At 37.8% G+C, this 26,051-nt stretch overlaps 2 protein-coding genes across 4 annotated transcripts; one reads left to right on the forward strand and one right to left on the reverse strand.

Moving 5' to 3' along the window:
• Window positions 1–3,581: 3,581 nt before the first annotated feature.
• Window positions 3,582–17,673, reverse strand: tmem62 (transmembrane protein 62). 2 transcript variants are annotated; one of them, XM_063007748.1, is made up of 14 exons: window positions 17,491–17,673; window positions 15,555–15,666; window positions 14,610–14,747; window positions 14,129–14,174; window positions 12,537–12,678; window positions 11,733–11,857; window positions 10,524–10,646; window positions 7,868–8,023; window positions 7,510–7,669; window positions 7,284–7,397; window positions 6,515–6,599; window positions 6,321–6,416; window positions 6,042–6,160; window positions 3,582–3,893 (listed from the first exon to the last, which is right to left on the reverse strand). In XM_063007748.1, exons 1-14 carry the CDS (start codon window positions 17,671–17,673, stop codon window positions 3,582–3,584), a joined length of 1,911 nt encoding a protein of 636 aa, XP_062863818.1. The 2 variants fall into 2 exon arrangements, with proteins under 2 accessions (XP_062863818.1, XP_062863817.1); XM_063007747.1 differs by having other exon boundaries at window positions 6,321–6,430; window positions 6,502–6,599.
• Window positions 17,674–20,591: 2,918 nt separating this feature from the next.
• On the forward strand, window positions 20,592–26,049 carry LOC134325602 (ras-related protein Rab-10-like). 2 transcript variants are annotated; one of them, XM_063007852.1, is made up of 7 exons: window positions 20,592–20,628; window positions 20,923–21,103; window positions 22,254–22,314; window positions 22,425–22,563; window positions 22,809–22,898; window positions 23,812–23,913; window positions 24,127–26,049. In XM_063007852.1, the coding sequence occupies exons 2-7, from the start codon at window positions 20,977–20,979 to the stop codon at window positions 24,205–24,207; spliced, it is 600 nt and encodes a 199-aa protein (XP_062863922.1). In that variant the 5' UTR covers window positions 20,592–20,628; window positions 20,923–20,976; the 3' UTR covers window positions 24,208–26,049. The 2 variants fall into 2 exon arrangements, with proteins under 2 accessions (XP_062863922.1, XP_062863923.1); XM_063007853.1 differs by lacking the exons at window positions 20,592–20,628; window positions 20,923–21,103 and adding an exon at window positions 21,690–22,168.
• The last annotated feature ends 2 nt before the right edge of the window (window positions 26,050–26,051 follow it).

Below are 26,051 nucleotides of genomic sequence, written 5' to 3' on the forward strand. Positions count from 1 at the left end.
CATTGGTCTATAATACAAAAGGTTTCTTAATGGCAGCAGTACCATAAATGTAATTTCTTCATACAAATATCTGAGGAATCGGCAGTAGTGCATGTAAAAGTTAAATAGAAATTTTATTTTGTCAAAAAGGCAAACTTAATTAGATGAGGCAAATTATCTTTAAATTGTACTTTGATTTTTACTGACCAGTAAGTGCTTTCACTTGTTTACCTAACTATGGATAACTATATACATGAAAGCATCCACAAGCAGCAATCCATAGCACTGACAGACTCTATATGTTTATGCTTAACAAAACAAACATTAACAGCAACATTACAGTACCATAAAACCATATCAATATGAATAAATGATTTAAAAAAACAAATCACATGATTTTAAATCAAAGCAATTCAAGTAATACAGTATATCACTTCAACACAAGTGTAGATTATAATAGATTGCATTCCCATGAATATACAGTAAACACCACAAAAGTAAAATCCCATTCAAAATTTATCACATTGTTGATATACAGTACAATAAGTGTTCCAGTCTATACATTCTTAAGACACTTGGGCCATAAGTGACCCAATACAAAGTCAACAAATGCACCAAAAAAACTATCACAGCAACTTCTGTTACCTGTGAACATGTCTTGTTTGATTTGGGTGGGTTTGAATTTTATAAGCTAATCTATGCCTTCTAATAGCAAAGCTCAAACACATTGCAGTGACTGTTTTACGCACTGAAAAACCCACAGGTTGTGATTCAGGACACAGCCAAGAGATTACTCGTGTGTGCTGCGTAAACGCACGAGTATAACTACCTGTCCTAACCATAAATGTAAGTGATCATGATTTAAAAAAATATACAATCAACTGATTTGTAAACTGAATGTAAATGAATATTTCTTGCAAGACATAAACCCGTTCAGTGCATTAGCAGAAATCTCAGTACAAAAAATTGAGAAGTGGTTCCCTTCAGAAAAAGAATTTTTCTCTTTCCCTTGCTAGCATGTTTTGATGTTTTTTTAACTGGTGTTAATAAAAATATTTTGAATGATAGTTGTGAGAATTACAATTTATATTTCAATTTATATTTAATTAATATTTCCTGCAAAACATAAACCATTTAAAACCATTTAGTGCATTAGCAGAAATTTCAGTAGAGACAAAAATTTGAGTAGTGGTTCCCTTCAGAAAAAGAGTTATTCTTTGTCTTTGTTTGGTGGTGAAGAAAGTTTAAATGATGATTGTGAGAATTCCTATCTAACCAGACTTCAGCTATTTCTGTGACACCATTGCTCACAGGGGATTAATTCAATCATACAACCATACATTGTTGTTAGATAAACCCTGGCACTAAATGGGTTGTACTGAAGAGCAATATGACTTTCCATGTGGCAGTGTCAATGCCATGTTTCTCCCCTACTAGTGAAACCTTGGACAATTGTGCATTTTAGGGGGGGAACTAGAAACCCAGAGTATCAAAACAATATGAAAGGTGAGCATGTGCATGTAAAAATGATCTGTCATCCATAACCCCGTAGTACACAGCTTCAAACAGCCCTAGAAACACATTAACACATTGGAAGCTTTATAGATTGTTTCTTCATGACCAGGCTTTTGCAACTGTGAGTTTTCAATCAACCACAAAAGTGGTCCAGTGCAATTACATTCTCTGAGGTCATTAATCACACTTTTCAAACATTTTTGCAGCCTCACAGATAAACCTGGCTTTTGCGGATACCTGCCAGGACAACATTAGCTGCACACACTGTGCCAACTGTAAAGTTTGCTGGCATGGAAGAGACATAATGGTATGGTGCTCTGCATTATGGATGAAGAGGTAGTAGTTATGGTGAAGTGAACCTTCAAGCTCTGGCATACGTTGACAGTGGAGTGAACTGTGTGCTTTTAACTTTGTGGCAAACTTCCTGTTTGAGCATGACAGCAGCCACATGCAGAAATGGTTGAGTTTGGTGTGAAAAAAGCACTGACCACCTCATTTAGGAGCCAGATGTATTTAGGTGCTGCATTTAGGTGCTTATTAGATGTGTGTATATAACAAATGGCTAACTGGGAAATACTACTGAATTCCATTCAGGTGCTTGTGGAAAAATACACTCACAGATGAAGCACGAAAGTCACAACATTACATTTTCAGTGTTTGGCAGACGCTTTTATCCATAGCGACTAACAGTACTGTAACAGTATATTGTCTAAGCAATTGAGGGTTAGGGGCCTTGCTCAAGGGCCCAACAGTGGCAACCTGGCAGTGGTGGGGCTTGAACCAGCGACCTTTGGATTACTAGTCCAGTACCTTAACCGCTAGGCTACAACTGCCCTCCGTTGCCCTTTTTTGTTATATATGCAAGGATATCAACAAAAATGCATCACTTATGCCTATGTATTCACATCCAGACTGAATGAGGTTCAAGTTTACAATATGCTGAACATCACGTCTTCTAATTTTAGGCATCAACCAGTCCCATGTGTCCCCACTTCAAAATACAACTTTGTTGGCCGTTCGAGTGCCACCCCTCATTCAGACAATTTGTATTTACTTTATCTATGAGATCACTCAAATACAGGATTATTGCTCAGTATCATTAATTGTCAACTATATTGCACATGTGGATGAATTGAATTCCTTTAGTCATGCTCCAGAATCTAGCAGAAAACCTTCCCAGAACAGCAGAAGTTATTTTAGCAGCAAATTAAGACCCATTCATAATATCATCCATGATTTGAAATGTGATATTCGAGTGATTGATGTTACCAACCTCTTGCAGCCAGTGTTGCTGGGTAGGCTCTGGATGAAACAGTAACCATGATTATTATAAGCTTTAACAAATGAGGTAATACAGTGCTGCTTGGGTCTGAGGTTCAAGCCTTAGCTCTGGTCACCGTCTCTGAGGTGTTTGGAATGTGTCTATATAGGTTTCCTCCAACCTCCCAATGGTGCAAGTAAGGGAATGGATGGAATGAAGAGGTCAGTGAAGAAGAATGATCGTTTCTAAACCTTGTGTCTAGTGTTTCTTATCTGCCAGAGTAAAGAGTAATGATGGGTGTCTCGCAGCACTCTGGGTCCTGGTGACCTGGGCTCAATCTAGCCACATGTCTATTTCCAGGTACTTCAGTTTATTCCACCTTATTAAAACATGCAGTAGGTGGACTGGCTATGCGAGATCAGTCTTGGGTGTAAGTGTGTCTGTTGCCCTGCATAGATTCGTTTCCTGTCTAGCATATATTTCTACCTTGTGCCTAGAGCTTCCATCCCTGTCCAGAATCAAATGGTTTCTAAAAATAAATGAATGATCGATGAGAATCTGGCAGTCAAGCATAGCTGAGGTAACTCTGACTTTCAGGGTTGAACTGCTACGATATAATTTGTGTAATTAGTTTTCAGTAAACAGACAAATGCCCAGTGTCTTATAAATGCTCTATTCACCCTGCTCCAATTGATTCAATCTCTCCTTTCATGATTCCAATAAATAATTCATAATCTAGTGGTTGTATAAACAGATCTACAAACCTGGCACAAAAACAAATGTATCTATTAAAAGAATGTCTAAAAAAACGGTCAGCATGTTGCTGTCATAACCCTGTGTCTCTCTTGTTGGAAAGATTTGGAGCTGGTCCCATCCAGGCCTTAAGGACAAGCAGCAGCCCCATCAGCAGTGCCCATGTACGCACCGGAGACAAGATGAATGCCAGCAGGCCATAGGTTTCCAGTAGAAAGTAGCAGGAGTATGCCTGCCAGATGAAGAGAAGAAGCATGATCAGGTGTACTATAAGAGTCCTCCGACAAGTGGACCAGCAAAAGTGGGAGCGGAAGGAGCAGCCGTGGCAGCGTTGGTGCAGACTCCAGCAGAGGTAAGACGTCAGAGGCATGTTAAAAAAGATCACCTGTAAATGTTCAAGAAAGAGAACAAAACACACAATATTCAGACAAATCAGGGTTTTTTGACCATGTCTCTCAATAAAAGAATTTGCATTACAATGCAGTGGTACCTTGAAACTCAACGTCACTTGGTTCTGGGAGTGGCATTAAGTTTAAAAGGCATTGAGTTCCGAGGTATTTTTTTTCCCATAAGGATGTCTGGGAAACCTGTTAATGCGTTCCATGGTCCCGTGGAACTGCATATACTTTAGGCTAATGTAAAATAATGGGGTTGTTTTGGACACTTATACACTAAAAACAACACAAATATAATATAAAACACAATTGACTACTATTGAAAACAGTTCAATAAAATCAATAAAAAAAATACAATAAAACCTGCACTTTATTATAACTTCTTTATTGTTTCCTTATGCTTCTTAATCGTGTAGATGCTTGATCTTGGAATACCGTATTCCATTCAGTAAATGGCACATTCACATAAGAAGCGGCACAACAGCTTTTGAGTTTAGGGGAGGTCGAGTTACAAGGTACCACTATTTATGACATTGTGCGTTTTTGTTGTAGCAAGAAATTGTCCTCCAAAATGGCATGCGTGATAACTGCAATTTAATTTCTTCAATTAATGATTATTTATTTATTAGGATTTTAACAACATGTTTTACACTTTGGTTACATTTATGACAGGAACGGTAGTTACTTGTTACTCAAGATTCATCAGTCCAAGTTTAATGTCGAACACAGTCATGGACAATTTTATATCTCCAATTCACCTCACTTGCACGTAGGGCTGTCGCGCTAACCGCAATTTTGAAATATCGCGGTATAGACCAAGCAACCGTAGGGCATGCCAAGCAACCGCATCACCGCGATATTCACGTTTTTTCTTTCTTTCTTTTCTTTTTTTTGTTGTTGTTGCAGGGTCCATCTTGTTTTACGCTTACATTCGGCCGTAATAAATATTAAATAAATTCATAATGAAAATGAACTAAGAGCGTCATTTTCCTGCCAACTGTTCGCATGCGTTGCTGCTGAGTGTCAGGCTTTGTGTTTTAAAATGTAAACAATCGCAACAGGAATTATAGGCAAGTTTATTAATGATTAAATTGAGTTCACACTCAATAAAATACTTGTAATTTAGACTACATTTAAACAGCCTCGGCGTACTAAAACACTTAATGACGGTTAATATGGCATTGCATCCTGCAAATATTCTCTTGCTGGCTTGCTGGAATGATTTAAATGAATTTTTTCATCGCATAAAAATGTATTGAAACGAATAATAACTTAAAATGTAGTATATATTGTTATGTTAATTATATCTACTAAATAGACAGTTAATAGTGGCGCGATAACCAGGCTAGATTTCCTCTGCTGTGTAAAGTCGCATGCAGGTACAGTACACGTGTAGTATTGCAACATCAGTAACGTCGGGAACATCTCTACCCCACTCAGATCCTCTCTAAACCACATCAGGTGAACATGTTGGTTCTTCTAGCGCACATGATAACACAGGTTTAAACTCTTACAGACTTTATTCATTATTCAAATTTTTTTTACCATATTTTGATTAGATGTGCATTTAAAATATTTAGCCTAAACTCTTTTTTTTCTCTTTAAGACAGGCTGAATATCGCAAGGGGAAATTCTTTCACCGCGACAGCCCTACTTGCACGTCTTTGAACTGTGGAAGAAAACTGGAGTTCCCGGAGAAAACCCATGCAGACACAGAGAGAACATGCAAACTCCACACAGAAAGGACTCTGTCCGGTCAACCTGGCAATCGAATCCACTGAGCCACCAAGATGCACCCTTTAATTAATATTTATTTATTTTATTTATTTATTAGGATTTTAACAACATGTTTTACACACTTTGGTTACATTCATAACAGAACAGTGTTTCAGAGGTTCTCAAGAGGTTCTCAAGAACTGATGAATCTTGGTTACAAAAGATTCATCAGTTCACAAGTTGAATGGCAAACACACAGTCATGGACAATTTAAAAAATCTCCAGTTCACCTGACAGCATGTCTTTGGACTGTGTGAGGAAACTGGAGCTCCCGGAGGAAACCCACGCAGACACGGGAAGAACATGCAAACTCCACACAGAAAGGACCTAAATGTTTGAACTTTTTTATTGATTGTTCTTACCTGTAGCACACCTACTACATAGGTCAAACTGCCCTCCAGAAAATGCCCATTCACAAATACACCAAAGGCAAAGCAGGCTCCAGTGTGTCCATCAACTACCTCACCAATGAACCATGGACCTGCAAATCACCAGATAAAACACCAGGCTCAATCCAGAGCAATTTTTCAATTCCATGTATTTAGTGTGCTGTATTTCTGGAGGCCTTCAGGTGGAACAGCAGTTCAACCCTCATTAAACACAATAAAAAGAGAACTTGAATTGATCAGATCAGGACTTACCTAATGCTGTACACAAATTAAACAGCAGCAAGCTGTAGTAGAAAATGTTGATCTTGCTGACAAGGTGCAGAGACATGTATGCTTTTGAGAAGGACCCTGAAAAGACAAGGCTGTTGTTTGGCATAGTTTTCACCGTAAAATGCACTGGGTTGGATTTATGATGGTATTTCGCTATATTTACCACTGAGCCGCACCTCGAGTAGTTGGAGTGTTCATGAATCTGAAGGCAACAAGAACACCTATATTCACTAATATGGCGACTATAAAAGCAATCCGTGCCTAAAAAAACATTAAAGAGACATTAAACAGACATTAGACAATTACACTTTAATATTCATTCAATCTACTCTTCGGACTATATACAGTTTTTAATAGTAGCTGGAAGAATGTTTTTTCACCTAAGCTTTTGATTTTATTTTATTTTAAATAATTATTACAACACTGATTGGTTGTATTACAGTCATATGTGTAATGTGTTCTTTAAATTTTTATTTCAGTTGGTTTGGCCCTTTAATACACTGCATCAAAAGCAACCTAAGCTGCTTTTAAAATGTACAAAATAGTATTAATAGTATTAACACATAGTAATTCCAATAAAAACAATTACTTAATAATAAATGCTACTTCTAAAACTGCTTTTGTTAATAAAGGAATCCTGGAATAATGGCTAAGGTGCTTGTCCATCACAAGACATATCACACGTTCACATTTGGGGCAATTTTATATAGCCAGTCCACCTACTTGTATGTTTTTAGAGTTGCAACCAGAGTATCTTGAGAAAACTGACATGCAAACACACACACACACACACACACACACACACACACACACACACACACAACTCCACAGAGACAGTAGATGAAGGCAAGGACTGAAGCCAGGTCTCTGGAGCTGTTCAGCATCAACACTGTTTAGAGAGCCACTGTTCTGTCCAATTATTTTTAATCCGCTGGGCTTCCTTACCAAGATGTAGTAATCAGTGAGCAAGAAAAAAGACTGTAGGAGGCCAAAGCTGGGTGTGAGGTCCTCCTGCAGGGTGAAAAGCTGCTCTCGCACCTTGGAGCGTCCTGCTGAGTCCTTAAACACATCACACACAAACACAATAAATAATCAGTATAGATTTACTCAGCATAATTTGCGTTGCAAAAAACAGCATGAATCTTGTATATGCAGAGGTTCTTCCACTTACATCTACTTTGACAGTGATGGTGTGCAGTCCAGTGGAGTACATTTTAGGGTCCCAGCGCAGAACATACAGAGGACCGCCTACACTCAGTGCTTCACCTAGTGCGACACCATTCACATTCACATTCACTGCTGTCACTGGTGCTGGAGAGAATACCAGGATCCTGCAAAGCCCAAAAGTAAGACCAAAGAGTCACATTGAGAACCAAATCTTGTTATTAAAACACAAAGCTACAGTAATAATGGAGGTAAATGACATGCAATAGATAGACAGATAGGTTCTGCTTTAAAGAATGTAAAAAACAGTGGATATGATGAAGTGAATGGTTAACGACTTGAGAAGACACACACAGAGGAGACACCTGATGTGTGTGGAGCTGACAATGCGACCAAGAGGCTCCAAACCCGGGTGTAGATACTGCGCATCTTTAGGGTTGGTGATGATTACCACCGGCCAGTCCTCAAACGTTAGGTCTGCAAAGCTTAACAGGTCATGGTCAAAAGCCAGCACCCTGTATCTGAATACAGAAAAAAAAGAAGTGTTAATATACCGAGTTAATATGTTTTCCTTTAAGTTGGTTTATTTAATTCTCTTGATACTGTTCCTGTACACTATAAAGCCAAAAGTATGTGGACACCTGACCCAAAGCTTGTTGGATATCCTATTCCAAAACCATGTGCATTTATATGCCCTCCTTGTCAAATTTAATAGGCTCCATTCATCTGAGAAAGCTTTCCACAAGATCTTGGAGTATGTGTGAGAATTTGTGCCCAATTAACTGTGAATTGAGACACCGTGACACAGTGAGAAGGCCTGGCTCATAATCTATGTTCCAGTTGTTTCCAAAGGTGTTGAGTTCAGGTCAGGGCTCTGTGCAAACCACTGGAGTTCCTCTACACCAAACTTATCAAAGCATGTCTTCATGGACTTCCTTTATGCAAAAAAAATGGTTTGCTGAGTTTGGTGTTGACTGCACAGCGTCTAAAACTCAACCCCATGAAACAAAAGATTGTGACTGTGAACAACCTCAACATTAGTGGTAAAGCTCCTGATGTTTTGTGAATCTGTGCAGTCAAGGTTCAAAAATGGGTGGAGACTTTACAACAACCAAGAGAGGACCAACTCAATATCCAGGTTTTGAAGCATGATCACAAATAGACTTGTTCAGTTGACTGTAAGTGAAACCTAGATTTAACAGACCTCCATTAAACGGATTTCGGATTTAACAGACAAAATCTGGAAAACCAAATGTCTGGTCCGATTATGCCTAGCTCACACTACACGATTTTTGCCCTGATTTTCGCTCGGCGACTGGTCGGCGATTGATTTTCCGGGTCGGGAGCAACTCAGCGTTTGCTCGGCGATCAAAACTCGGCTCTCAGTCGCTAAGTGTGAACTATCCAACAACTCGACCCGACCGACTCGCAGAGCGCTCGGCGACTGGATTGAGTTTTCTAGCACGCCAGATATCTGATATGTCGAACAGCCAATGAGAACACAGGATACAGCGTGAGGGGAAATGCAGGAGAGGACAGGGGACAGGGGCTTAATTAATATAGTTTATATCAGGATACACCGGCACACACACGTTTTTTACAGTATTTCTGATTTGATCGTCCTCTACAAAACATAATACCCACGCTGCATTGCAAAACTTACTACAAAACAAGCCATATACTGTTCGTGTTGCCAAATCCACTCAGATTCATTTATTTTTCCTCCTTGATATTACGCTGCACATCAGCGCACAAACCCTTTGATCTCTCGCTACTTGTTGACGTTCATTTTTTTGGACGTGGTATCATTAAACTTCTCGTCACTTCTCACGTGTGTTTTTGTAAAAAAAAAAAAATTTTTTAATTTTTTAAAAAAAACCAAGAAAGAAAAAAAAGGGAGACCAGAGAAGCTCGTCTGCGATTCCAGTTGGTGATGGATCGTGTAGTGTGAAACCCCCTATCGCCGATCAGTCGTGTAGTGTGAAATATACACCGACTGAAAGACTCCCGAGTGCAAGAGATTCAGTCGTATAGTGTGAACTGTACAGCGACCTGACGACTTGGAAAGTCGTGTAGTGTGAACTTGGCATTACACAAGAAGCATACCAATACCAGTAGTTCAGTAATTGTCCGCTAGCCGGCGCACGTCTCTCCGTTTACATGAGTTAAAGGCTTTATTATGTTGGGAGGCTTGCTTCGTTCTCGCCTTTTCCTCTGCGTTTTATGCTTAATTTTTTTTCTACTTCTTAGTTATACGCGAGAACTGCTCCAGTAGCCACCAGCAGTGCTTCAGACTTGGATTAATAGATACTCCGAGATCCCACTATACAATCACGGCACCACACCTCCACCACACACAGTAAATGAAATTTCTCCTCAGTAGTACAGTACACCAAGTTTAATATTTATTTACAGGTTCTACATTACATATTTACATATATTTTTTATGTTGTTAATTTTACTGTTGATAATATGTGCATGTTTAGCCCTTTTGTAGACCTAACTGCTGTGTTTTCATATATTTTCTCGCCGTTTCGGACAATTGCATTTTATGGACCCCTTTAGTCTGTTAAATCGAGGTTCCACTGTATGCAATGTTTAGCCATATATAATAATTTTCTTCCTCTGATTGCACTTAAATTCTATTTTTAAATGATTTTATTTACTGTTGCATATGGACCTCACATTTTGCACTGGGGAACAGTCATGCTGGAACAGGAAAGCTTTCTGAATACTGTTGCCCACAAACTTGGAATTATATCAACATTAGGCATACTGTTTGTTCTTCATAACAGAATTCATACACGGTAGTTATAAGTGTGGCTGAAACACTTGAAGTCAATAATCAGGAGGAGTTTCAACATATTTTGACTATATGTTGTATATTGTTGTATACAGAGGAATTAACAAGGTAAAGAATTACTCATTTACATAATTAGTAAAGAGCTACATCATAATTTCTACTGTGTTATTGACTAATTCATATCTGGATCTCAGCTTACTCAGTTGTGCTGCTCTTACCTGCGATTGTCCATCCAGTCTCCCAACTCCAATTCCAGTGTTCCAGAAGAATGTCTGCTATGGAGGAGAGGCATGATACCCCCCAGCGTGTGCAGGTGCCCACACAGGTACGCCACTGCCCCACTGCAAAGACCAGCCAAACAAACCATGCAACAGACTTAGTACTAACCACTTAGCATTAGAGATGGGACGATCGATCGGCTATGAATCGGTATCGGCCGATTTTTTATCAAAATATGCTATCGGCAATCGGCCGATATTTCCTAAAAGTAGCCGATCCGATCGTGTGATACATAAAGACCATGTTAAGTTAACAGCTCAGTGGATTGATCCAGACTTTGAGCTACAAAGCACCAACCATCACATCACCATTCATCAACAATCGTACAGAAACCATCGTGAAAGCTCTTCATGACCTAAAATAACATCATTAACGTTGTGCATCATACATATGATGCAATTTTGCTGACTGAAATATTTACTTTAAAAAGATAATTCAACCCGGTCACATCTGAGTCGATTCTATCAGCACGTTATATAAACTCCTGGTTCACTTTAGTAAATCGTGAGCGGTTCTTGCTTGTGATTTAGATGAGAACAGAAAACGTTACAGAGCCAATCAGAGGCAAAAGTTTATTCATTACCAAATTCGTTAGTTCAGGATCATCTGCTGAACTTTTAGGATCATCAGAAAACTTTTAGACGGAACGAGTCTGACTCGGTTACAGATCTGTGGTAATAGTAGTTTAATTAAGCTTTTAAATTAAGCTTTTTAATGTAAGAGAGTCACACAAAATGTTCTGTAGTAACTGGTGTTTATTTAAAACCACGACATTTAATTAATAACAGTAAACACGGAGAGATAACCGAGAAGAAGAACTTACGCATCGCATGAAAACGAATCGACTCATGAATCACTTAGCGACACTAAACAGATCATCTCTTAAAGGCACAAACACACACACGCGCGCTGTTGCGTTTGTCTCCAGTTTATCTTCACTGTGAGGCTCTTTTTAAGTTAGCCGATTCCCATCGGAATCGGCTATCGGCCGATCGCCCTGAAAGGAGATCGGAGATCGAAATCGGTGCCAAAAACCCTGATCGGTACATCTCTACTTAGCATCATGGATGTTAAATTTGAAGCAGGTAAACAGTGTTTGGCTAAACAGCAACAAGCTTAAGATTTGAAAATCATTCCTTTCCTCTCACCTCATTAGGGTTCTGATTCCAGGAGATGGAGAGATGATGGTGGAGGTGGTGTAGTGTCCAAACCAGATTGTCTGATTGCTGCTGTGACTCTCCTGGCCAAACAACGCCAGCATGTCATTTTGATCCTGTAAGACAGAATCATTAAACATTAGACTGGGGGTACATGAACGTTGGGTCACATTCAGTTAAAAGTTCAGTAATGGATACCAAGAGAAATCCTCCACTTATGCCCTGTAAAAGCTTCTCTTTTTTGAATTTCCTCTCCTTGCATTTCCCCAATTTAGTTATTTTCAATTCCCTATTGCAATTCCTCTGACACACCACATTGCTGCTGGCTAAGAAAGGTTGTAGACAAGCACATAACCATGTGTGAAGCCACCGACTGCTTCTCTTACACAGATCAGCAGTGGATTTAGAGAACATATACAGAGATACACGCTATGCCCTTTGTAATCCTCCAGCACTTTTACCAGCACAACAACCAGTTCCTTACACTGACATGGTTCCTAACAGGTGGGACTACTGAGACTTAAACTCAGGACTGCAATGGTAGGCCAGCCAATCGATTGCTGTACCACCTGCTGTCAGAAGTTTGTAATGTTTTCTCTGTCTGTGTGGGAAGTGTATGCCATACTCTTAGCAATCCCTGGTGGTACCAAGCCCACAAAGAATCAAAGTGGTAGAAATGAACGGACTATAAGCATAGCAGAATTAACTAAGTGGTCTGTACTTCAGCCTCAGACTCTGCAAAGTCTCAAACAATGTATGCAGCCCTTAGGTATTGTGGTTGCATCTAAACCTTACCTGATTAAGTATTCCGTAAAAGTTATAGGGGCGTTTAGGTCCAGGTGTGAGGGTGGCATCAGCACAGATAAACGAATAGTTCCCAAAGGAGGTTTTGTGTACATAGTGAAACGATCCAGTTTTCTGGTTGGCAGAATATTTTCTAAACACACACACACAGAGAAAATATATGATTAATAACTTAGTTTAATGCCTAATATCATTTAAATTACATGTACGGCATTTAGCAAACACTTTTGTTCAAAGCAACTTAGAATTATGACTGCATACAATTCAAGCAATTGAGGGAAGGGCTGTGCTCAGGGGCCCAACACTGTCTATATGACTATGACTATCCCTATGACTAATAGTACAGTAGACCCTTGAGTTACGAACGGTTTACCATACGAACATTTCGGGTTATGAACAATGTTAACGTATGAACAAATTTCGGATTACGAACCAAAATTCGCGAAACGCGAAGTCACGAACAAGTCTCTCTCTCTCTCTCTCTCTGTATATATATATATATATATATAAACAGTGAGCGAACATTCGGACAGCTGACAGTGTTTTTTTTGGTGTTTCCTTTATATTTTGTAAAATTCAATACTAAAATGGCCCCAAAGAATGTGCAGAAAAAGCTTAGTGGTGAGAAAATGAACAAATCTATTACATTTGTTGTTATATAATTACTCCTGCCAGTAGCTGTCACTGTGTATCAGACAGAGGGGACAGTAGTGAGAGAGAAGAAGGAATTCGTAAGGTATTTTTCCTTTCGTGCAGTTACACCTACAAAATACAACACTATTGAAAAAAAGAAGGAAATAATACAGAAATGTGAGTTATTGTTGTTTCTGGTAGGTACATTTTATAAAAAAAAAAAAAGAAAGAAGGAAATTGATTATGGCGTATGGTACAGCACACCTACTGTACTGAAATGTGATGTGTTTTTTATGTACAGTACTACTGTGTATTGTTGTTTATTACTGTTTATTACAGGAATGTCTATTCTATAATTTTAGATTTAAGGGGAAATATACTTGTATTTATAACAAAAAAGACCATTTACAGATCTCTATAAAGTAAGATGTAATTTGAAATGGGCCCTTACCTCAGTGCAGATGCGCAAGCTCTGCTTACATTCACATTAAGAGATTTTAAACCAAACAGGAACACTTTATTGTGTGTTTATATTAGATAATAACTATACAAATGCTTTTCTATTATTTAATTAGCATGTTTAGTTAGCGCTTGTAATAAACTGTTCGCTACGGACTTTGTATAAAGTCTACATTCTGAATTACAGTTCTGTATTACTGCCATGCTCACTACATTACATTGTTTCTAAATCAACACAGCATAAAGACTAGCTGATATGAAGTGATGGAACGTTATGAGCTTGTAATGTCAGTCAGTTATCGATTTAAAGAAACTGGCAAAATTTACGTCCTAAATTTTACATTAAATGTAGTGATCATTAAACATATTAGGTATGATCATTTTACAGACCACAGCAAAAACAAAATGACATTTCTAAAATGATTAATCAAGCAGGACAACAATACATTTTGCTGCCCAATAACTAAGATTGAGGGATGTGTTGCACTGACCTGTAGTAATTGTTCACACTGTCCAGAGATATGATATTAAAGGCATCTGAGGAGATATGAAAGAACATTGATTTAGACAGTATGTTTGCTGGATAATCATGCCCATGGGAGTTCGTGCCTGAAGGCTTAGTAAAAAAAAATACAAATTACAGGGTCTGTAGGGAAATATGGATGCAGGAAGGACCTCAGACAAACCCAGTTACTGGGCTGAGCTCAAGACAGTGGTCTATACATACTTGTTCTCTATCTAATCTATTGATATAATAGTATGCCCCTTAGAACTAAGCAAAGTATAATAATTACATTATATATAATATAGTAAAATCTAATCTATTTTTTAAACATGCAATTAAATAATAATGGTCTCTCTGTTAAGTGAATTTGCAAACATGTAAGCAGAAGAAATAAAATATTATATTTACAAATTTGTCAAGTCACATACAGTACATGTCAATGTAAAATAACACAAACACAAACTTACCATGGTTTCCACGAATGTCGATCCATTTGGTACGTTCCAGCACTCGTGATCTTTTTAGCACATTGTGATAGGCCTGCCACTCCACCTCATGTTGAAGCGAGGCTACTTTATTCTCAGTCTTTGCATCTGTTAAATCCCCTGGTAAATATATAGTTAGACACATTATGAAGGCAAGAGCATACAGATTCCAACCTGATAAACAACATGTTGATCACATGCACAAAGCAACTTAAGCATGCCCTAACAATAATTAAAATGTGGTAGTGATGATAATTAAAACTAATAACGTGGTGCATTATGTTAAAGCATGACAAGCAGAAAAAGAAAAAAAAAAATTTAACAGTCTATTTTAACAGCTCCACTTACCATACAGAAGCACTTTGTTTGCTGCTGTGTCTTATCCACTCATACCACCAGCACAACACACACTAACACACCACCAGCATGTCATTGTCACTGCAGAATGACCCACCATCCAAATAATACCTACTCTGTAGTGGTCCTGTGAGAGTCCTGACCATTGAAGAACAGCATTAAAGGCGGCTAACAATGTACGCAGAGAAACAGATGGACTACAGTCAGTAATTGTAGAGCTACAAATTACTTCTATATGGTGAGTGGAGCTGATAAAATGTGAGTGTGACAGTGAGTGTAGAAACAAGGAGGTGGTTTTAATGTTATGGCTGATCAGTGTGTAAATATATGTGTTTATATATACTGTATATATATATATATATATATATATATATATATATACAGTATATATATATATATATATATAAGCATGAGCAACACAATCTTTCAGCTTTTATTAATTTTAAACAATAGACAATAGACCAAATAATACCCAATGAAATCCATTGCCAGTGATTCTGATTATCAATATTTTGTCAATTTTGTTGTACAGTTGTTGCAGCCGTATGTGACATTCATTTTCATTTTTACCTGTTGCCAGCACAAGAGCTGGTTTGATGACATCGATAGTGTCTGTACAGAACTTTTCAAAGTCTGGGATGCGTTTAGGATCTCGAAAGCGACTGATATGAATGTCTGATATCTGTGTAGAAAAATAAACAACCATTACTTCATAGCATTGCATTTAAAACAACTCTATTTATAGAAAAAGAATGGTTGTCTCAGGGGGTTTGAAGTAGGCGTTTAACTGCAAAGCAGACCCAGTAAACATGTGTTTCACTGTTATAGTGACATAACCTTCCTCTAATGTGGAGCCTGTTAAATTGTGCACAAAATAGGGTCAAGCATAATAACTAGGATTTGACATCTTTTTTTTTACATTGTATTTTACATACAAGAGACAAATTGTTAGAGCTCCTGATTTATGTTTGTTTGTTTGTTTATTATTATTGTAACGTCATGTTTTTATACTTTGGTTACAATCATGACAGGAACGGTAGTTACTCATTACACAAGGCTCATCAATTCACACAAGGTTATGTCAAACACAGTCTTGGACAATCTAGTATCTCCAATTCACCTCACTTGCATGTCTTTGGACTGTGGGAGGAAACCCACGCAGACACGGGGAGAACATGCAAACTCCACACAGAATGGACCCGGACCGCCACACCTGGGGATCGAACCCAAGACCTTCTTGCTGTGAGGCGACAGTGCTACCCACTGAGGCACCGTGCCGTCCCCTGATTTATGTAACATGAGAATACAGCAAAGCAGAATTTAAACATAATTTAATCTTTATCAAATGTTTATGGCTTTATTAAAGCAGTTATTATCCTTTTTCATCCCTTAACAAATGAAAGATTTTCTGACTAAAAAAAGAACAAAGAACCACAAGTGATCTGCAGACATCCCAAGTCTCCGGGAAGTTCTGGGAGTCTCCCGCATATACATAGCGTTTCCCTGATGCCCGCAAGTCAGATAAAATCTCCCAGAATCTAGAACGAGCGGCCAAGAGCGCACACGCGCACACAGGCGATACAGACTTTATTCCCGATCGCTTATTAAATCCGTTATCTGATATACAATCTAGTGCACTGTGTAGGGGACATAAATCAATTGTCTAATATACTGTCTAGTGCACTATGTAGGGAACATAAATCCGTTATCTGATATACAATTTAGTGCACTATGTAGGAAACATAAATCCGTTATCTGATATACAATTTAGTGCACTATGTAGGGAACATAAATCCGTTATCTTATATACAATTTAGTGCACTATGTAGGGAACATAATTAATTATGTAATACACTATCTAGTGCACTATGTAAGGAACACAAATCATCATCTAGTTATACTTTCTAGTGCACTATGTAGTGAACATGAATGCGTTATCTAATACACTATCTAGTGCACTATGTAGGGAACATAAATCCGTGATCTGATATACAATCTAGTGCACTATGTAAGGAACACAAATAATCATCTAGTTATACTTTCTAGTGCACTATGTAGTGAACATGAATGCGTTATCTAATGCGTTATCTAATACACTATCTATGCACTATGTAGGGAACATAAACCAATTGTCTAATTCACTATCTAGTGCACTATGTAGGGAACATAAATTCATATCTAAAACACTATCTAGTGCACTATGTAGGAAACATAAATCCGTTATCTGATATACAATTTAGTGCACTATGTAGGGAACCTAAACCCATTAACTAATACACTACCTAAAGCATTATGTAAGAAACATGAGTCTATTATCTAGTACACTTTCTGGTGCACTAAGTAAGGAACATAAATTCTTTTCTAATATACAATGTAGTGCACTATGTAGGGAACATAAATCTATTATCTTTCACACTATCTAGTGCACTATGTAGTAGTCAGTGGTCAAGGTGTGATGACCCATCAGTTGAAGGTTTAACAGCATGGAACACTGGACGCGACTTACCTGCATAAACCAAAATACGTTATCCAGTTCAGCTCCCGGATACGGTGGATCAACATGTTCTCCATCAGACTGCTGTAAACTCCGTTTGGGGTGCCAAGTAGTACCATAGCTGTCCAACACCCAAGAAGTAAAGCACGCCAGGATCAAACCGGCAACCACCACTGCGGCAAACAGTCTGAACATCCTGCAGGAACAGCGACACACCGTCCACCCTACCCAGCAATGCATTCAGTTCATACACAGCGTGCTGGAACACCGGCCATAAGCTGTCTCGGCTTGGTGGTGAATGGGTGCAGGCTGAGAATGCTGGACTGCTTAATGAAGAGGAGAGAAAGGACTAATACATGCTACAAAACAAACAAGCGCGCTGTCATCGCCGCCAACCGCTCACACTTGCGCCATGCTACAGACCGACCACATCACACATAACAGCAAGACACTTCACTCCATACTAACTGCTTCCGGGAAAATGGAAGCTGTTAAAGGAACATTATCTTTTATTATTATTATTTATTATTTAAAGAAACAGTATACAGTAAACGTAACAGTACACCAGAGGTGGAAAGTAACGAATTACATTAGTAGTTTTTGTTGTGTACTTGTACTTTTTAAAGTAGATTTTACAACCAGTAATTGTACTTTTACTTAAGTATGTTTTGTATTAGGAATTGTAATTCGCTACATTTTAAACAACATCCGTTACTGAGTAAAAAAATCGCGTCTGGGAAACTGCTGCAGTCAATTCTGCGATGGGGAGTCGAATCTTTTGGCTCGGTTCCTTTTAAAGAGCCGTTCAAAGAAATGGCTCTTCATTCTTTTGTTCAGGCAGCGAGAGGCGCTACTGTAACTATAATACAGCCCCGATATTAATATCAATGATGAACCATCATCTAATTCAAACAACACTTAAATGAGAAAAAAAGATTGTTGTCAAAAGTATACAAATTGACAACAAGTATATTTTATTAGCAAAAATAGTTTAAAATAATTGCAATAAATCATCTGTTGTATAACTTGTAGTCAAGCTGGGCTACTTTCATTTCATTTCATAACATTCCGCTCGGTAATACGTGATAGAGAAAAAACTACAGGGAAGAGACATACTGTGGTTGCATTGCATTTAGTTTTATGGGATGGTCTGTACTAAAATGACACATTACACATCCCTAAATTTTAAATGTTGTATCAACATGTTTTTTCTATTATATTTGAATAAAAAACAACTATTGTGAGATTTATATCCACTTGTCACCCTCTCCTGTTAAAAAAAGTAAACAAGTAACGTTTACTCGGAGTACATTTTAAATGAGTTACTTTTTACTTGAGTAGATTTTTAGACTAGTAACTTTACTCGTACTTAAGTAAAAATTAAAGTGATAGTACTTTTACTTGAGTACAATATTTTAGTACTCTTTCCACCTCTGCAGTACACTTATTACCAAAAATATGTTTTAACATTAATACAATAAAGTACTGTATTTGTTCAACAACAATAAAAAAATAAAAATATCAAAAAACAAATCATTTAAGGAATTTGGTTCCAATAGCCTAACATAAAATAAAAGAGACAATAAAATAAAACCCTAAATCTAATGTCTGGTTTATAGAGGGGCTCAAGGAATTTATTGTTTGCAAACATGTATTCAAATCTAAACATATAGGGGCGGTGCGGTGGCTAACTGGGTAGCGGTGCGGTGGCTAACTGGGTAGCACTGTCGCCTCACAGTAAGAAGGTCCTGGGTTCGATCCCCAGGTGGGGCGATCCTGTTCCTTTCTGTGTGGAGTTTGCATGTTCTCCCCGTGTCCGTGTGGGTTTTCTCCGAGTGTTCCGATTTCCTCCCACAGTCCAAAGACATGCAAGTAAGGTGAATTGGAGATACTAAATTGTCCACAGACATCCCAAGTTGCAAGTTTTCAGGGAGGTACCCCCGGACCTCGACCCTGACCCCCCAAGCCCCCCCAAAAAAGGCTAAAAAACCTCTCGCACACACCAAAGGATATGGGTGATAACAAAACTTTTAGGAGCTGCTAAGTAAGCTACTAAGCTAACTGTTCGCATCACAAACACAATGTGTACTACTTAGTGCAGTAGATAGTGTACTAGATAATATACTTATGTTTCGTACATGATGCTTTAGGTTAGTTAACGGGTTTAGGTTCCCTACATAATGCACTAAATTGTATATCAAATAACGGATTTATGTTCCCTACATAGTGCACTAGATAGTATTTTAGATATAAATTTATGTTCCCTACGTAGTGCACTAGATAGTGAATTAGACAATTGGTTTATGTTCCCTACACAGTGCACTAGATTGTATATCAGATCACGGATTTATGTTCCCTACATAGTGCACTAGATAGTGTATTAGATAACGCATTTATGTTGATTACATAGTGCACTAGAAAGTATAACTAGATGATGATTTGTGTTCCTTACATAGTGCACCAGATAGTGTATTACATAATTTATTATGTTCCCTACACAGTGCACTAAATTGTATATCAGATAACGAATTTATGTTCACTACATAGTGCACTAGATGGTATTTTAGATATGAATTTGTTCTCTACTTAGTGCACTAGACAGTATATTAGACAATTGATTTATGTTCCCTACACAGTGCACTATATTGTATATCAGATAACGGATTTAATACGCGATCGGGAATAAAGTCTGTGTCGCCCGCGTGCGCGTTTGTGTGCGTTCTTGGCCGCTCGTTCTAGATTCCGGGAGATTTTATCTGACTCGCGGGCATCAGGGAAACGCTATGTATATGCGAGAGACTCCCGGAACTTCCCGGAGACTTGGGATGTCTGTAATAAATGTCCTACTAATAAATCATGACACATGGCTTTTTCCTACATCAAAATAAACAAACTGCTTTTATAAGTAAAAAGTATCGGTGATGGTATCGGCGATACTGGCCCTGTATTTACTTGGTATCGGATCGATACCAAATTTTGCAGTATCGCAGACCACTAGTCACGTGTGCTGCCTTTTTCTCTTTTCAGGTTTCAGACAGGTTGCTGTGTGGAAAAACCTGTCTGCGCATGTGCAGTATCTGCTCGCGTTCCAACCATCTGTGCGCATGCGCTGTTGCTTATCCTTATGATGAACCGTGACTATTACAGACGGTACTATTTTAAGAATAAACGTGGTCATTCTGACCTTACTGCTGCTTTGAGTCATTAGTTGTTTGGTGTTGTTTTAGAAAGTATTGGTGTCATTCTAATTTTATGGACAATTGTGTATAATATGTAATATGCTTACCAGCTAGTTGCTTGAGTGGCCCTACGGTAGCTAATAGCTAAGTTACTGTAGCTGTGGGAAACTTTGACAGCCGCACGTAACGGTTCTGTCGGTGGATTTAATTACTGAACTCGGCCAGTATGAACTGTGATCCATAACATTACTCATTTATATTTCAGAAGAAACATCTATTTGGTTAATTGAAGGAGTGTCCGCTTTTATTTCCATGCCAAATGGCTAAGAAGACCTACGACCTGCTGTTCAAACTCTTGCTTATTGGAGATTCAGGAGTCGGCAAGACTTGTGTTTTGTTTCGCTTTTCTGATGATGCGTTCAATACCACCTTCATTGCCACAATCGGTAGGTACAGTGTTTAAATTCTCCAGGGCTATGTGATACGACGATATCATCGTGATACCAGATTTGTTTGTCTGCTTTAACATGATGCATTTATAATTTTAAGAACTAAATCTTTAATAATATTGCTTGACCACCATTTAAAAATATCTGAAAGTATTGGTGTGTGTTACTCAAGGTCATTTTTTATGACAGCATTTATCACCCTATCAAAAACACAGTTTTAGTGAAATTAAAATCAAAGTACCAGTCAAAAACAATTATTTTGCATTAAGTATTAAGCAGGATAAAAAGTAGTCAGTCATTTTTATTAAGTAAAACAAGAGTCTGTCTGTTACAGATGAATTCATTATACTGTATATTACGTGATAAGTAAATGGATCATTACATTATATCATTTAACCCAGTGATTAATTATAGATTGTTCATAGATTAATATTCACTTTGTAAGTAAGTACAGTAAGTAACATTTATTTATAAAGTGCTGTACAATGCAATCATAAAATACCGAGCCATTTAAGAAACTAAAACGTAAATAAATACTTAACAAAATTGCACAATACTTAAGGATTAAATGACAATTAAAAAAAAAAAAGTGTGTTTTTAGTCTCGATTTAAAGACTGTAAGAGAGGGAGCAGACCTAATATTCAGTGGAAGACTATTCCAGAACTTTGGAGCAGCAACTAAGAAGGCGCGGTCACCCTTCAGCTTCAGTCGTGACCGAAGAACAGCCAGCAGTAACTGGTCTGAAGATCTCAGAGACCTAGATCCCGAGTAAGAGCTAAGTAGCTCTGAAATATATGATGGAGCTTGCCCATGTAACGCCTTAAAAACAAATAAAAGAATTTTAAATTGGATCCTGCAGGAAACAGGAAGCCAGTGAAGTGAAGCCAGAACCTGGGTAATGTGATCCCTTTTCCTCATACCAGTCAGCATTCTAGCAGCAGCATTTTGTACAAGCTGCAGACGTGACAATGATTTCTTGCATATACCCAGATACAGTGAATTACAATAATCAATTCTGGAAGATATAAGAGCATGTATGACCTGTTCCAGGGCTTTAGCTGGTAAAAATGCCTTGATTTTTGAGCTGGTAAAAGCTGCTACTAACAACAGAATTCACTTTGTATAGTAATGTGTATTGCTTTTCAGGAATTGATTTTAAAATTAAGACTGTTGAACTACACGGCAAGAAGATCAAACTTCAAATATGGTTGGTGACACTTCTAAACTGTTTTCAATACATATAATTCAACAGCAAAATAATATAAAAGGATTCATAATTACATTGTGTGATCATTTTTTCCCATGTGATCTCATCAGGGATACAGCTGGACAAGAGCGTTTTCACACTATCACAACCTCTTACTACAGAGGAGCCATGGGAATTTTGCTGGTTTACGACATTACTAATGCTAAAAGCTTTGAGAATATCAGCAAATGGCTGAGAAACATTGAGGAGGTGAGTCTCTGAACGCACCAATTAATTACATAATAAAAGTACAAGAACCTTCTTACATTTAAAACATTTCAGTGTCTCATGTTTTGCACAGTTGTATTTTTGGGAAATGTGTCCTTTCTTGAGAAAATACACAATACCTGTAATACTTATTTAACACAAAAGCCAATAAAATGCTTGACATGCTTAATATATATTGTTTTTCTATGTTAATTTTTTTGTTCATTTGTTTTAATTATTTTTTCTAGCATGCTAACGAGGATGTAGACAGAATGCTGCTGGGTAACAAGTGTGACATGGAGGATATGCGTGTAGTTCCTAAAGAAAAGGGAGAACAGGTAAGGTCCTTTGAGAGGTAACGAGCATAGCACAGTTAAGGGAAGATTTATTTCGGACAGAGCACCAATCCGTATAAGGCATTACAGGCTCATCCTTTCACTCATTCATCCGTAGAGTAGCCAGTCAACCTTCTGCATGTTTTGGGATATTAAAAGGAAACTAGAGTACCAGGACCAAACAAACAGTGACCAAAGGTGAGGCTTGACCTGGTGCTGTGCAGCACCCACACTATCTTCTGCCTCATCGAAACTAGGGCAATCATGTAAAGTGGCCACTATTTGTTGCTGTAGTTTTGGAACATGACTACAGGAATTTACTTCTCTTTACCTCTTAATGTGGTCAGGACTGTCTGCAGGTCAGTCAAGAACTAGAATGACTGTCATGTCATTTTACAGGTGTTTGAATTACCCAGATTTGTCTGTCAGAGTGCCAGATGGTAAAGTGTGACTTTTAACTGCTCCATAGGCCAAATGGCAGTGTACTTTACACCCCTCCAGCTGACTTGGCATTACATATAGTGATTTTCTCATTTATACCTGCTCAGCCATGAAAACCTGAACCACAAAGTTGTTGCCAAACTGACAAGAGTAGTTGCCGGTCCCGATCTTTGAGCTTGTTCGGAATACTGGCTGAGAGCAAGATGTTGTTGCTCCTAGAAGTTACCACTTCACAATAACAGCACTTACCGTTAATCAGGTCTGCTTTGCCTGGGCAGAAATTGGACAAATTGATGTGTTGGTAATATACAGATTGATGATAGTTTCCCATTAAGGGTTACTTAATTACTAAGTATGATCTATTTTACTTCCAATGTGTGTTTATAGATTGTATGTATAGAGTGTGTTTTGAGAATCATAAATAACTAGCTATATATTTGTTTAATAGATTAATATATCATGCTTGTATTTTCAGATTGCCTCCGAACACAACATAAGATTTTTTGAAACTAGTGCAAAAGCAAACATAAACATCGAAAAAGCTTTCATTACACTTGCTGAGGACATTCTGCAAAAGGTAGGTCTGAATTATTACTGAATTTGTAGTACACAATACCCACACCCAGATAACAAAGTTGCATCAGAAAGGGCATCTGTTGTAAACGGTGCCAAGTCTGGTATGTGAACCAGATCCGCTGTGGCGACCCCTAAAAGAATTAAACTGCTCCAGTGCCTTCTTGCATGTTAACATTGTTTTCTTATATTATTGCACCTTCTGTTCTTTTTTTAGACCCCTGGAAAGGAGACCACTAGTGAAAATGTTGACATGAACAGAAATGGCTCTTCCAGTGGAATCAGTTGTTGCAGTTAAACAACAGTTTACTGGCTTTCTTCAAAAATCCTTGCACCACATATGCCACGACTTGGTAGCTATAATTGCCCATCATCCAGGATGAGACTTTTACTTCTCATTGTATAGTTATAGATATACACAAATCTTTTTTTTTTTCATTTGTAAATGTAAAACATAACATTTGGTACAATTAGTGATGTAGACTGACAATGCATTATGTTTGGGAGAACATTAAGTATGAAGGGAAGACCCAACACAACATCATAGGTTGAACTTTGTGCCTTAGGTGTTTTTTATGGCTGATTTAGTCTAGTTCATGATAAGGTTCTTGTTTTAAGACCTTATTTTATCACATTCACATGCCTTTAAGTCTTTAATGTCACTTGTTTCTCACCATGATGCAGTGCTTTTGAACGCCCTGTGTGACTGTAATCTTAGTTAGTGGCACATATTAGCATTAGCAGGGGTTGTATTCACAGAGTCATATCTTCCAGCTAAACATACACTACACGTTCCTTAACTTTAAGCTGCTTTTAAAAACCTATTAATTAAATGAGAAAAAGCATTTACTAGGTAACAGTGTGTTTGAGTAGCATTGTGGAGCAATGGAGTCCTCCAGACTGTCACATGGTCAGTGACTGTAAGCTTATTAGCAGTGTTCTCGGTCTCCTCTTTTGATGTAACACCCATCAATCCCATTTTCTGTTTGCGCATGTCATTGGAAGTGCACTAACCTGATCAAAAACACTGTGCGATCAGCCTTGCTAGCCTTTATCCCGCTGCCCATAACTGTTAAGGTCTTTTTCTGTATGAATAATTACCCTGAAATAATGCTGGGTTCCAGAACTACATAGACATTTGGGCATTCAAAATAACTGATTTTTAAAATGAGATTTTTATTTGTGGATGGACCAAAAACAACAAAATATACAGTACATTGAAATCCTGCAGTTTTGGGATATTTTAAAGGGGATATTTTTGGGATAAGTCCCAAGATACATGTCAGAGTGATGTAAAGTTTGGTTTACTTGCTGCTCTTTAGTTTATGGGTTTAGTGTGTCGTTTTAGCTGTTGGTGTCAACGTGTGTCTGTTCAACACTTACCTTTTTGAAATCAGCACATTTAAAAAACTAAATGATTTGCAGTGGGAGCATGAAGAGCTAAGTATTTCAGCATGTAAAGTTTTGTTTGTGATTATGTAATTGATACAGTTGATTAATTTAAACACATTGTATATCTGTAAGCATCTAATTAACTGTATTTGTCCTTATGAAACATATCTTTAAGCAGTCTTGGGGTTTTAATAATTTCTGCAACTGACTGAAACACTGCATTGTCTACTAAACGTTTACCTGAAGTAACTAAGTGTGCAACATAGTATTAAATTGTTTTGATTGTCTACAATGGGTGACCATGTCCATTGTAAAAAAAAAATGAAATAAAGCACTAGTTTGACTACACATTAAAATGAACAGAACACTGAACAGAGTTCTCCTGCCAAGGAGCAATTGTATGTAAACATTTTAAGACATGTTCGGCACTTTTCTATAAGGGATTTAATTATCCTAGTTTAGGGCAAGGTGAGATCTAGCCTAATTTGTCATAATGGACCCTGATCATTGGACATAAACATTAAGATTGAACACTTTATTACTTGGCTAGTAAATCCATTAATTTAGTTCATTCTTGTTGTTGACGGGCACTGCCCACCAAAACAGAATAACTCGGAAGTCCTAATACTAACTGTTTTTGAGCTAGAGTGATTAGTAGCATAATAAGTATTGATATGTATGTTTCCACCCACAGAAAGTTGATGTGTTTTGGTGAAAGATTTGTAGTGCAATAAATGTTTTACTTTTACA

The sequence above is a fragment of the Trichomycterus rosablanca genome, chromosome 13 (genome assembly GCF_030014385.1).
Source record: "Trichomycterus rosablanca isolate fTriRos1 chromosome 13, fTriRos1.hap1, whole genome shotgun sequence".
In the NCBI taxonomy this organism is placed as follows: Eukaryota; Metazoa; Chordata; class Actinopteri; order Siluriformes; family Trichomycteridae; genus Trichomycterus; species Trichomycterus rosablanca.